This window comes from Haliotis rubra, unplaced genomic scaffold (assembly GCF_003918875.1).
Source record: "Haliotis rubra isolate DU_JTF1 unplaced genomic scaffold, ASM391887v1 Scf251, whole genome shotgun sequence".
In the NCBI taxonomy this organism is placed as follows: Eukaryota; Metazoa; Mollusca; class Gastropoda; order Lepetellida; family Haliotidae; genus Haliotis; species Haliotis rubra.
Genome location: NW_025766570.1, coordinates 426,806 through 441,054, shown reverse-complemented (window position 1 = coordinate 441,054; position 14,249 = coordinate 426,806). Strand labels below are relative to the sequence as shown.

Here is a 14,249-nt window from a genome sequence, read left to right as displayed (position 1 = left end):
CTGCAGCTGTACCTGTCGCTGGGTATGAAGCTGACCAAAATACACCAAGTGCTCAAATTCGATCAAAAACCCTGGATGGAACCTTACACTCGGTTGAACACCGAATTGAGAAAACGAGCCACGAGCGACTTCAAGAAAAACCTCTACAAACTCATGAACAATTCGGTACTCGGCAAAACCATGGAAAACTTAAGAAAAAGGGTTAACGTGAATCTCGTTCGAGCACACCAGGAGGAAAAAACTCAGAAAACTCATTGCCAGCCCGGCCTTCAACCGAAGCAAGCTATTAGATAACCACTTGGCGGCGCTGCACATGAATAAAAGCCACATCAAGCTCAACCGGCCCGTCTCTACGTGGGGATGAGCATCCTCGACTTATCCAAACATCTTATGTACGATTTCTACTACAACCGACTCAAGGAGCAATATGGCGATCGATGCGAGCTGCTGTACACGGACACGGATTCCTTGTTGTTGAATGTTGTTGTTGTACCGAGGACGTGTACGAGGACATGGCAAAACACATCGATTTGTACGACACCAGCGATTACCCCCCAGACCACGACCTACACAGAACAACCAATAAAAAGGTCCTTGGCAAGATGAAGGACGAATGCGCGGGCACACCCATCGCCAAATACGTCGGATTGAGACCCAAGATGTATTCCATCCTGAAAGCCGACAATGGCGAGATTCGAAAGGCGAAAGGGGTCAAGAAATACGTGGGTGACAACACATCAAACACGCCCTCTTCAAACAAGCTCTGTTCAAGAATAAAACATTCAAACACCGAATGAATGCGTTGAGAAGCGATAAACACACCATCTATGGCATCACTCTCAACAAGACGTCGCTGTCGCCCATGGATACCAAACGGTGGATCGCCGTCGAGGCGTCACGACTTACGAGTACGGACACACGCGCATAAACCACTGATTAGACCTCAATGTGCTGGGAGTTTCTAAGACACCCAATAAAGGAAACTCCACTCGGCATGTCGAGGTCTAGTCAGTGGTTGCTGATAAAAAATGGGTTGCCCTAGCGAAAATGGGTCTAGGATGGCGAGCTCAGCTGTACATCGAATGATGTCTCTGCTCGAAAACCACTATTTTATACTAGGCGCTGGGAGTGGAATTACGCAGAAATAAGCCTATAAGAGGAAGTGATCCAGAACCCCCATTATATAACTACTGACCCCAGTACTTACCGGGGAATCTCAATATTAAGCTGCTTGGGTTAGCTGTTCATTTCCAGTGGAGCAGGCCATTTCTTCCCCGGTCGAAACTTAAACTTTCCCCGGGGAGAATCGGTCCTAGCCCAAACTTTCCACGGGGAGGTTTTGTCCTAGGATATTCTTACCCAAGGGAAAGTTTGTGCTAGGCTAAAGTGCCCCCCCCCCCCCCAAACTTTTTTTTCTTCTTGAAGTATACTCGATTGCATCATCGGTGGGGATCGGCGAAAGTAAGGATTGTTGAGCCATTTTCAAAGTGTGTATGTTTCCTTCTCGATGACTTGCTGACATCTCCTGAACAGTACATAGTCTCAGTCCTCCTTCCTCAGAGAGCTGGCCTTACTATAACCCGCCAACTGGCAATTCAGTACCATTACAGGCATTGCAATGGTTTATCCCAACTGCAGATAATATACTTTCAATGGAAGATGAGTGAAGGTCGTGCGACTAAACATCTGTCACATCCAGCACAATCTATCCTTTTGCATGATCCCATATCCTAAAGCAATTCTTTATTATGCCTTTATCTTCCAATAAAGTCTTATTGTACCTCTTGGTTATTTACTTTATTCTTAAGTCTTTTTCTTTTGATGAAGATGAAACAAAATCCCAATTTCTGATGTGATAAAGAGATATATAATAAAACAGAGAATCTCTATAAAATGCAGGACATCTGCACACCAGTGTGGCAAGAAAGAGAATGACTACAACTGACGGTCACATGATCAGCCTGGGCAGGTTGCATGCTTTGCAGGACCTTATCAGCAACTGGAGCAGGGGTGTGTTCGGGCAAAATATTCAAAGAGGCTGAAAACTTTGTTCCAGGTTGTTTCCACTCCACTGTCGAAAATAGAAGAGGATTTGCATATCATGAGATAGGATAAATAATGGGGTTTTTTCACATGCAAAATGTGTGGAGATGCAGATTTCCAGGCTGTGAAAAATAAGAGCTGGATACCTGAATGGTGACAGCAGCTTTCCTCTTCCTCAAAAATGCCAGTCGGCTACGAAAGCAACGAAAGTTGAATTGCAGAATCAATACAGCATGTTTTTTTTCCAAAAACCCTGAAACAGAAAGGGATAGATAAAGCATATACCACATTTACTGTAATAAGAACCCCAGTAGTTATTATAACCATATACTTGACAGGTTCAATTTGATGGAAGAGGCAACTGAAAGGAGATTTTAATAGTATTTCCCAATATGGTTAGTATTTTCTATTGTACAGTGATATCATTATTGTATTGTGTGCTTTTCTCATATGTTCTCTGTAAATAGCAATCACACCTCGGTATTTTTTCTTCACATTTGTGCACAACCTGTGATTCATTAATTTGATTCATTTTTTTGTATGACAAGATGGAAAGAAACTGATCTACAACTATAACTTAATTTAAGTATACAGATAATATATTTACAAATGTATGAATCCATCTAAGCATCACCATTTTATATTGCTTAGTGTGTGATATTGAAAGGGAAACACCCTGAAGTAACATGAACAAGGTTTTCATCTTGTTTTGGTCTTGTGCTTTCTGAGTATACAAGTTGTTTATATTACTTTTGACATTCGAAGCGGTGGGGAAGCTCAGGGGTTTAAGTGTACTCTCGCCACGTTGAAGACCTGGGTTCAATTTCTCATATGGGTACAATGTGTGAAGCCCATTTGTGCTGTCCCCTGTCATGATATTGCTGGAATATTGCTAAAAGCGGAGTTAAGCTCACTCACTCGCTCACTCACTCTTTTGACATTCTATTAAGTTTCAGATTCATCCTGTCTGAAATCAAATATAGAGGCATGGACTGAAGACAGACACCAAATGACAGAGTGCCATACCATGAACTTTTGGACCTGGTAAGGTAGAAAATGTCTTTGTTCCAAGACAAAAAAATAAAGATAACGTCATGAAATTAGTTCCAAATGAAATATGAGGTTGAAATAGTGAATCATTTACTACATATTGTGTTGAGAGCAAATCTAACCTTTCCTGAGCCAGAATCCACGCCAGTGTTTCTGAATGCATATCACTTTGATTGTTAAGAACTGGAAACGAAGATCCTCCAAAGGTTCCAAAACACTGTTTCTCATGAATACCTGAAGAAAAACATTATTCATTAGTGGAAGCTTAGAGGTCTGTAGTTCATCCACACTATTCTTTTTAATTCATCCATATATTAAGGCACTGTAGCTCACTTGGTTTGTTTTTAATGAGTGGAAAGTTAGGTTTTTATGACTGTTACACAGGATCTAAATGTTATATGGTAATGTAATATGCCATTTGCTGTAAAATAAGGTGTGATAGGTGTGAGGGCAGATCTCATTTTAATAATCCCATGATGCTGACCAACACCACATTTTTAAAAATGGCACTGTAAAGCAAAAACATTGGATAAGGTAAAACCACACAAGTTTCTCATGCCTAAAATATTATATTTTTGCATCACGATAAGGAATTATCTATTTCACCTTTCCGCTTCATCACTGATATTTCTAACATATATCTGACTTCTATTCTATTTAAAAAAGAGAGAATTAAATTAAAACAGATTGATGATGATTGTGCAGACAAAAGTTTATATGCATTTAAAGGCTAAAAGTATACTGGCAAAGCAATAAGATCCTTTTCAGTCAGCAAAATTACAGTTTAAATCTTGACAGTTTTAAGTAGAAGGTACTGTATGACTTGTGAAAAGACACAAGAGAATTCCTCCTCATTGGTTTTATTAGCAAACAAGAAACAAGCACAACCTGGAACACCTAGATAACGAAACCAGGAAAATTCAGTAAGGGAGATAACTGCCAAGGAAACCTGTGATGGGAATGACATATGACCAGCATGAAACTAATATCAATGGAATAAGCATATATCAAAACTGGCAAACAAAGCTAATGAAAACCACAAAAGACTCTCCTCTGAAATTCTTGTCCTTTAGAGGATGCTTCTGGTGTCCATTCAGATATCTCCAAGCTTACAGTCAGTTCGAGTCAGAAACGGACCGATGAATTGCAAATTTTTTTCATTGTACAAAATTGCCACATAAATATAAATAGTACACATGTTTATCATTTACTAATACCCAACAGCTTTCTTATATTTGAAAATTTTCCGGACTCCACCCAAAAAGTTGTTTAAGAAACTATCATCATCGAAAACCCAAAAGTTGTTATCTGTTGCAGCGGGGTGAAACCGCAGAAACGGAACAGCCACTATCTTGTCGTGCACGGGATACACATGCCTGATGAAAAATGAAGTTGAATGCTGACGTGAAACAGTTGATGATTAAAGTGTACAATTTTTTCCATGCTGAAGCCGAAAGGGGCAAACTATTTATGCCATTAATAAATTCCGTAAGCGAGCAGCAAAAAGTTTTAGGAGTATCACCAAGGGTACTGACAAATGTTTTGGAACACAAACGATGTTGTGATGAGAAGCAGGTAGGGGTCGTATCAAAATCACACAAATTAAAACATTTGGACAACTTTCAAAAGAACCTTGAAAGGCAGTCTATCAACAAGCTCTATTCTGAAAACAAATACATGTTGCTGAAATTTTTTAAAAAGCATTTGAAGCAAGAACACAACCTCAGAGTATCAAAGTACACACTCTTTCGGGTATCGTTATAAGAACGCCCTGATATCGTTCGCTTGAGAAATAATTTTCTCAGGGTTATAAAGAAGAAGCGCGAGGAAGGGTTCGAGCCAGTGTACTTGGACGAGACCTGGGTCAATGCCTCGCACACTGCCAGCAGTCAGTGGGTACCGGATGGGGGTGATAAGGGGTCACGTAGAAAGCTGCCTCTAGGGAAAGGAGAGAGACTAATCATTCTCCATGCTGGTTGCTCCAACAAAGGCTTTCTCCCAGGCTGCAACTTGGTATTCAGGGCAAAGTCCTCAGATAACAGAGACTACCATTCCGAGATGAATGGTGCGGTTTTCCTCGATTGGGTTAAAAACAAGTTGGTACTAGCTCTACCAGAGAAATCTTTTATCGTAATGGACAATGCCCCATACCACAGCGTGCAGGACCCCAACAGTAAAGCCCCGACATCGAACAGTCGAAAAGGTGATATGATATCAAGGCTCGACAAATTTCAGATCGCACGGCCTTCAAAGGCAACGAAGCCTCAGCTATATGAGATCATAAAAACCCACAAAGGTGAACCTTTCTACAAAGTTGACAGTTACATAAAAAGTAAGGGTCACGATATTCTGCGACTTCCACCCTATCACTGTGACCTTAACCCCATTGAAATGATATGGGGTATTGTCAAAGGAGATGTTGCCAGATCAAACACAACTTTTAGATCACGTGACGTAGAGGTTTTGGTTAAGGAATCCCTTAACAAAATCACGACTGAAACTTGGCAAAACTGTGTCAACAAGGTAGCTAACGTCATTGAACAAGGTTACTGGTCTCGCGATGGCTTACAACAGGCAACTGTGGCACCACTTGTCATCCCTTTAAGTCGTGACTATGACACTACGACAGACGAGGAACCGACAGGTCTCCCGGAAAAGATTTTGAGATGTCCGCCATGACTGGCTGTTCCGTTTCTGCGGTTTCACCCCGCCGCAACAGATAACAACTTTTGCGTTTTCAATGATGATAGTTTCTTAAACAACTTTTTGGGTGAGGTCCGGAAAATTTTCAAATATAAGAAAGCTGTTGGGTATTAGTAAATGATAAACATGTGTACTATTTATATTTATGTGGCAATTTTGTACAATGATAAAATTTGCAATTCATCGGTCCGTTTCTGACTCAAACGGACTGTAGAATGAAGCAAGTTTTACCAGATATTATCAGTGAAACTCAAACAGGATTTCTCAAAAACTGGTTTATTGCAGAAAATACCTGACTACTTTATGATTTGAAGAATCATTGTGAAGTTAACAAGAAGACAAAGTCTTCAATATCCCCTGCAATGGCAAAATACTCTTCATGATTATGTCTACGAGTTATGATTATGTCAAATATTTAGGTGTGTATATAGAAAAGTGGAAGGAGAGTACTGAAAGGTTTTTAAAGTTCTGCTCCAGAAAGGAGCACTATCACCAATTTAAGTCTATGTCAAACTTGTTCTATTAGTCACCGTTGACTTCGAGAAAGCGTTTGATACCATTGAATGGGATTTTATCGATAAAGCACTAGAAACATTTAATCTTGGCGATTCATTCAGAAAATGGATAAAACTTTTTCAACATAATAGTCTCAGTGCAGTCATAAATGCTGGTAATATTTCTGAATATTTTACACTAGGAAGAGGTTGTAGGCAAGGCGATCCAGTTTCCCCATATCTTTTTATCGTATGTGCAGAGCTACTTTCTATTAGTATCAAGAAAAATAAAAAAATTAAAGGTATTAATGTAAAAGGAGTGGAATATTGTATCTTTCAATATGCAGACGACACAAATTTTACTCATGGTGGCTCGGAGATGAGTCTATCAGAATTGATAAAAGTATGCTAATATGATTGGATCTAAAAAGAATAGTAATGAAAAGTTATGCCCACATATTCCCCTACGCTGGTCAAAAGAACCCTTTAAAATACTTGGCATCATTTTCAATGTTGATCTTCAAAATATGACTAAATCAAATTTCGAAAAGCAATTTGAAAAAGCTAGAAAACTTTTATTTTCATGGTCCACAAGAATGCTAACTTTAAGAGGAAAAGTAACAATAAAAAAATCACAAATACTCCCACTGTTCACACACCTCTTTACATCCCTTCCAGACCCAGATATTACTTTTTTTAAACGATTAAATACTTGTGATTAATTTTAATGTAAACATTCCCTCTGGACTATGGTAGCCTGAATCCCACATATGGAAGGAGGGTCTCCCTTGGAAGATAATTCCCTTTTACCACTAGACACAAGATGAGGATTCAACCACCCAAGAATAACTATGGCTTAGTGAGATATAACCGAAGTTAAAAACCTCCAGTGACGTCACTCTATTGTTCTAGTGAGGCAGTATTTCTTGTCATATCCCGATGCCCCATCGATTAGGGGGCATTACTTCAATATCGTCCCTCTGCCTGAGGATTTTCTGAGGAATAGCCCTTGACTTTGAATTATTACTTGTTTTGAAGATTGATACGACTTTGTCTTGCCATCACTGAATGCGATCGTAAAATATGACATTATTGAAAACTTCCAAGATGTAGTGCCGACACCCGGTTTAGAACCCGCAACCCTTCGCTTGCTAGCTTGGCGGTTTTATCCACTAGGCTACAATGGATCGCTGTGAAGAAAGAGATTGTTTGTCGGCATGAACCCTGTGTTCCTCCCAAGACGGGTAGTGCGGGTAGCGCACGTGCAGGGCACGGGTAGCGCGTTCAAGGCGAGGCGTCAGCTGCCAGTCTCATCCCAGTTGCTTTCAACAGTAAAACCAAATATTGAAATTATATCTAAAGTATATCTTCAGTCGGTTTATAAGTTGGATAAAGCATGACCCTCGGGCATTACGAAAGAAGTAAGGATGTTTTCCCGAGGGCATTCTTCGAGGGAAAACATCCTTACTTCTTTCGTATAGGATAAAGCATGACCCACAGGCATTACTGAAGAAGTAAGGATGTTTTCCAGCGGTACATGTCTGAGGAAGTAAGGATGTTTTCTTTACTTCTTTGTAATGCCCACAGGAAAACATCCTTACTTCTTCGTAATGCCCGCGGGTCATGCTTTATCCTATACGTATCTCTAGATTGGGTCAGTAGTTGTGAGAGAAATATACTCTTTGGTATTGGTGAGCCTTTAAAGTTCCTTTCTAACTATGGTTGACAGCCTTGAGAGTAAATTGTCTTAGTATTAATCATATGACATCACTTCCTGACTTATGATGTAAAACTTTATTTCCCAATATTACCCCCTGAATAATAACTCATTAAAATATCAAAGGAAATAACTTCCGGTACTAAATGATTTTCAGTTCTGATTGAAAGACGTCACTTCCGGTCCGATGACGTCACTTCCGGTTTTCGGAGTGATTACTAATAGATGAACTGTCTAAAGATACTAATAAAGGATATGATTATATAATATCAAACTCTGATGTGGTCAACCAGTAGTTGGAAGCGTTAGAAGCTTCTGTCCTTAATGTGTTCGGTTAGGAGATACCAATGAATAATAAGTTCCCTACCGCGGTATCTTCGGCCCTCTGTAATGTTCCTCCTCCCGGGGGCCATCTCTCTCCGAGCAGTCTGGGAGCAGTCTCCAGTCTGCGAACCAAACTTCTATTCCAATCTTGTATTTCCTTAAGATTAACTGATCTTGATCACGATATGCATAAGAGATTGTTTTCCTAAGCCAGGAGTAGAGAGTGTTCTTAGATATCTCTGAGTCAACATTAATTTTGCATGAAATGGACAAGCGGTGACGATTGCGTCTAAACGTCGAAGTACACTGAATATACCAACACAATGCTTGTATTGGGCATAAAAGTCTAGTCCTATCAGATCTAGAGGCAGAGGTAGGGAGCTGAGGAATCCTGTAAATCCTATGTCCCAAAGGGCCATGAGTTGAAGACTGGTTTTTAGTGGCAAACTCCGGTACAGTTTGACACGTCATCTGTTAAAATCCCTCCTAAAAAGTAACAGATTTAAAGTCTGTAGCATGTAATTTTGAGACTCTGGAGGCCGTAGCAAATGCCAGGAGGAAAGCCGTCTTAAATGATAGGAACTTGAGAGAGGCATCCTGCATTGGTTCATATTGAGATCTCTGGAGAGACTGAAGCACTAATGATAAATCCCACTTAGGAAATATTGTAGGAGACAATATATCCCTAATCTGAAAAGATCTAATAATCTTGTGAAGGGAGGAATCAGATCCGACTGAAAGTCTCTGAATGTCCATTACTGAGGCAATAGCCAAATGATATCCTTCAATCGTGTTGTGCTTTAAGTGCTTATGTTCTCTTAGATACATAATAAACTCTGCTATGACTGCAATGGTGATAGGGGAGTCCAAGATTCCTCACTCTCGTCTCTACTGGATAAATCGTCCCCACTTAGCGACATACAAGGCAGCCGTGGAAGGTCTGATGGACTCTGATATAGCTTTGTTAGCTCCCACCATGAAACCCTGTTCCTTGAATGAACTGGAGATAGCCTCCACACGTGTAAGGCAAGTTGGCTGACATTCTCGTGAAACCTGTCTGAACTGGGTTGACTGATCAGATTGTGCCATAGTGGGAGACATAGAGGTTTGTCTGTCAACAGTTGAAGAAGAGATGGGTACCATGGTCTGGCTGGCCACGCCTGTGCAACTAGGTATAATATACAATTGTGCTGCTGAATCTTTTGTAGAACATCTGGAATGAGCTTGAACGGAGGAAAGACGTAAGCTATCATTCCGTCCCAAGAGATGGAGAGCGCATCGACTGCCCAGGCCGAAGGATCCGGAACCGGACTTACAAAGGTTTGAAGACGATTGTTCCTGGATATTGCAAACAGATCTATCACTGGTGTCTCCCAAGTCTGCCCTATGAGCCTGAACGCTTCCCAATTCAGTGTCCATTCCGTGGCAATCACTCTGTTCTGACGGGATAGAGAGTCCGCTAACAAATTCACCCATCCCGGGATGTGACCGCACCCTGATAGAACATCTTACAGCATCCGCAGTCCTGTGTGATGCTTAGTAGCTGACGTTGACTTAGTACCACCTTGTTTGTTGACGTAAGCAACCACCATGGAATTGTTCGATACCAACATGAGATTTTTCTTGTGCAAATGACACGCCCAACAATGGAAAGCCTTCAGAAGAAACAACATTTCTTGGCAGTTTATATGTAGATTCTCCTCCTCTGGACTCCACAACCCTTGAGTCTGCCAATGATCCATGTGGGCTCCCCAACCCGAGTTCGAGGCATCTGCGTACAATGTCAAGACGGGTAAGTGAGGACGTAACGAAACCCCTGGCAGCACATTTCCGTCTACAGTCCCCGGAAGAATCTACCGACGAACCCGGTCAGGTGATACAATGGGAAAATATAGATCCTGATTCCGAAACTGGTTGAGCCAGATATGAGGGAGTCTCAGCCTCAGCCTAACCCTTCCCCCTTACAGTATAGTCCTGGATTGAAGTGAGAGATCCTAGAAGGGACATCCACGAACAAATAGACGCTGTTGGCTTTGCTAATGTGGTGGTTATCTTCGCACAAATCTCCAGCCAACGATCCTGAGGGGCATAAATGTGACAAGTTCTCGAGTCCAAGAAGGCTCCCAGAAACTTGATTCGAGTGGAAGGTATCTACTCCAACTTTACCGGGTGCACTATTAGTCCCAGATGGGCAAAGACATGTATCATGAATTTCATCTGCCTTATGAGTATAGTGGTCACTACATGTCTCGCCAGGAAATCGTCCAGGTAACCATGAATTGATATCCGCCGTTGATGAAGGAAAGCTAAGACTGGAGTCAGAACTTTCGTGAAAAGCCAAGGTGCTAGTGAAATCCCGAACAGTAGTACTTGGAAATGAAATATGCGGCCGTTCACGCCAACATGAGATATATCTGCTATCGCGGGTGAATAGGGACATGAAGATATGCGTCCTTGAGATCTATGCTGATGAACTTTCGAGTCCTGGCTTATTAAAGTGCGTAGATTGGATTGAATTATGGAGGCTTCCTTAAAAGCTTTTTGTTCAACAACTTTAGATCTATGATCATGCGCATCTCGTCTGTATCCTTCTTGGGGGTGAGAAATACTGGAGCATAAAATCTGCATATTAGGTCCGATGGAGGCAGTTCTACAATTGCCCGTTTCTCCAGTAATTGATCTATCGCTAGGTTTGTGCCCGCTAGACGCAGGCCTTGTAGGAAAAAAACAACGGGCGTTGGGAAACAAGTCACAGGAGGTAGATTGTCCCAGGGAAGTAGAAAACCTCTCTGTACCACTGAAAGGATCCACTTGTCTGAAGTTATCAACTTCCAATTGTCCACGTATTGGGATAACCTGCCCCCTACTGGCAACTGAGTAACTTGTCCAAATCCAAATCGAGCGACGTTTCCAGTTCGCAAGGAGGAGAAAGCTGTACAGTGAGATTTGAGTCAATATTTCCTGGGGGTGGGTCCTGATCCTCGAAAAGACCTAGCTCCTCTACCCCTAGATGAGGTTGAGCCTCTGGAAGTCGTATTGCCTGAAAAGTGAGATCTAGATTCCAACGCCCGATCAAAGGCAGATATGTGAAACAGATGAGAACAAGCCGGTGTAGATGAGGTGCCGTGAGATGCTGAAGTAGATGAATGTGGGACCTGTCTAGGTCTGGAAGAAGGTCTGCCTCTGTTTTGGTTCCATAGCGCTGAAGCCAATCTCTGATTAAGATTCCTACAGGTCATGGCATCCCGGGCCCCAATGGCTTGTTGACATTAGAGTCTGAGAGTACATTTAACGGCCAAAGGTTGTTGGAAAGAAATTCCTTGGATGCATCCGGAAGGTTCCTTACTGAATCCAGTCTCTGAATCCGTTCAATGGCTGTAAGACGACCTAAAATATTCACTTGATTTGCCATAGCATCCCACGTCAAGGAAAGAGTGCGCCAAAAGATACTAATGTGTCCTTTATAATTCTGGAGTAATCCTGGAAAACTGGAGGAAGCAAGGCCTGTACTCCGGCGGCTAACCATTAAAATAGAATAACACGTCGATGGAAGTCCGAGCAGCCATGTCCAATTCCTTGAAATCCCTATTGGAACACAGAGAAGCCTGTTCCTGTAAGTGGGCAAAGTCCTTGTCTAAGGCTGGCTGGCCGTGATAAGTCAATCATGAATGGTATAGACTTGCTTATGACTAACCCTAGGTAGGTTATTCAAAGTCGTGGCCTGGGAGAGGCCTAAGTTATAATTCTCCAAAACTTTCTTAAGTGATGCATGGGGTAAGGACAGCTTGGGCATCTGTTCCGGCGGTAAACAGCCTGATAAACCCAACTCCACGGGTATGTCAATTTCATCATCGGTGATTGTTTTCTCCCCAGCGACCTCACTGATGTTACATTCAACATCACAAGTATCCACCAGCATTAAGTGGGTCAGTTGATACAGTCCAGGGAAAGAATTGGTCTATCAGCATCTGTTTTTCTCTGTTGCCTCAGACGTGTTCATCCTGGAAAACATCAGTGGAGTATTACTATCCAAACTCATGACTGCCAGTTATGAGAAAATGTATCATTATCAGATTTAAGTTACTATTGTGGAGAAAGACATGTCACATAATGAACATATTCATTCGGGGATAGGTCAAAGGTGGAAAACATTATTCTTAACAAATGTTTCAACTATGGAGAAGCATAATTTAAATATGCTGACATTTTTTCCTTCTCTGAGTGGCATTTAGAAGTTGGTGTGATGAACAACAAGGAGAGTTCTATGAATATACAATTATTTCTTTAATATAATATGAGCGACATTGTGGTGTAGCTAATACCGTTATCAAGCAAGTAACTCTCCTCGTTAATTTTTATTCTGTAGGGAGATATGTCTGATACAAAGAAGTGTGTTCAAGTGATGAATGCTTTGCTAAGATATAATTGAAATAGAATTGAATATAAATTCAATAGATTAACCTGAAATTAGAATCCAATAGCTGTGTTCAAGTATGGTGGAAAATTTTGAAACAATGTTAACAATGAATAAAGCCTAACTACTACAGAAACTGTTTTATCATGTTTATAGCTAATTTTCACTGGGGTGCCGATTTCAGATGATAACATCAGTGGCATTCTACAGATGGTGACGCCTTGGGCTGCACCCCTTGTAAAGCGAAGAGATTGTGTACTGTACGTTTTGATGATTACTACAGTGAGAGGCCCCTAATGTTTCGCGTGAAAAGTTTTGTACAGCATGTGTCCCTCTTGGAGCAACACATTCTTTTCCCCTGAATTGATTCAAAACCCCTGCTAGTAATTTCGTTTGGCATGCACGTTAACTAAATTTGGCAAGGAGAATAACAATAAATACGTGGTACTTACCATAATTAGTTACAGTAACGAAATCGCTCGGTCAGAAGTGGAAATGGCACACAACACTGAGAGTGAGACCAGCGAGAGCTGACGGCTACTTCGTCATGCTTTTGTTTCATTCGTCGCTACTTCGAATGAAAGTCAACCATCATTTCAGCAAGTTTTGACGTCTCGGACACGTCAAACCTCTATTGCAGCATCCTTAGGCACGGCAGCACGTCTCAGGCAGTGTACATTTGAAATCGACCGTGCAACAAACTTTGAACGCCATCATTATGCCAGAAGTACACTTAGGACCGTAGTGATTGGCGCCATCTATTGGTGAAGCAGTAAAGATAACTGAGGAATGTTCCCCACTGCCAGATAGATTATTTGGTTTGAAAGAAAATACCCTTCCCACTCTCAGCAGCTGGCCGAGACGATTTTTCATCGGGCATGTAACTCATTTTCACTCGCCAATTACAATATGTCGACTAAAATATATTAAAAATAAAATATGTACAACTTTCCTCTTTAAATATCATTCACAAATGCCAATTGCGCAGACAGGCATGTAGCAAGCCAATTTTTTCATGTAAGCCTGATAGGTTGCAAAGCTATATATTTAGATAATATTGAGGGCTTGCCCAACCTTTTTGGCAACAATCATGTGTAAGCCCAGGCTTTTTTTTACAATGGTAGCTATGCCCCTGGCAGATCGATGCTCATGCTGTTGATCACTGGATTGTCTGGTCCAGACTCAATTATTTACAGACCGCCGCCATATAGCTGGAATATTGCTGAGTGCGGCGTAAAACTAAACTCACTCACTCATTCACAAATGATAGATATCAAAGTACCACAAGCAGAATTCATCAACAACGTTCTCAATCACGTACATTTCGCCGGCGGTGACGCCATTGTGATGAGTCAGTGGTTGTCCCCACTAACGTCAAAAACGAAGTGGGCGGGGCTTATCGGCTGGGACTGGATCAGTCTATTGCATCAAAAATTCATTTTTGAGTGTACTTTTGTTTCAATGAGTGAGTGAGTGAGTGAGTTAGTTAGTTACAGTTTTACAC

General features: G+C 41.3%; 1 protein-coding gene and 1 long non-coding RNA gene across 2 annotated transcripts in view; both read right to left on the bottom strand.

The window, feature by feature from the left end:
• The window catches only part of LOC124279515 (unconventional myosin-VIIa-like), a 754,149-nt gene that overhangs the window by 535,752 nt on the left and 204,148 nt on the right, over nt 1-14,249 (bottom strand). Inside the window, exons 15-16 of the mRNA XM_046715341.1 lie at nt 3,216-3,327; nt 2,190-2,296 (exon numbers count right to left, since the gene is read on the bottom strand). Coding sequence (XP_046571297.1) covers nt 2,190-2,296; nt 3,216-3,327 — 219 coding nt within the window. The remainder of the gene's footprint in view (nt 1-2,189; nt 2,297-3,215; nt 3,328-14,249) is intronic.
• On the bottom strand, nt 5,021-11,186 carry LOC124279519. Its single transcript, XR_006899398.1, has 3 exons — nt 11,061-11,186; nt 10,941-10,953; nt 5,021-5,031 (listed from the first exon to the last, which is right to left on the bottom strand). It is a non-coding gene; the product is annotated as an uncharacterized LOC124279519 (long non-coding RNA).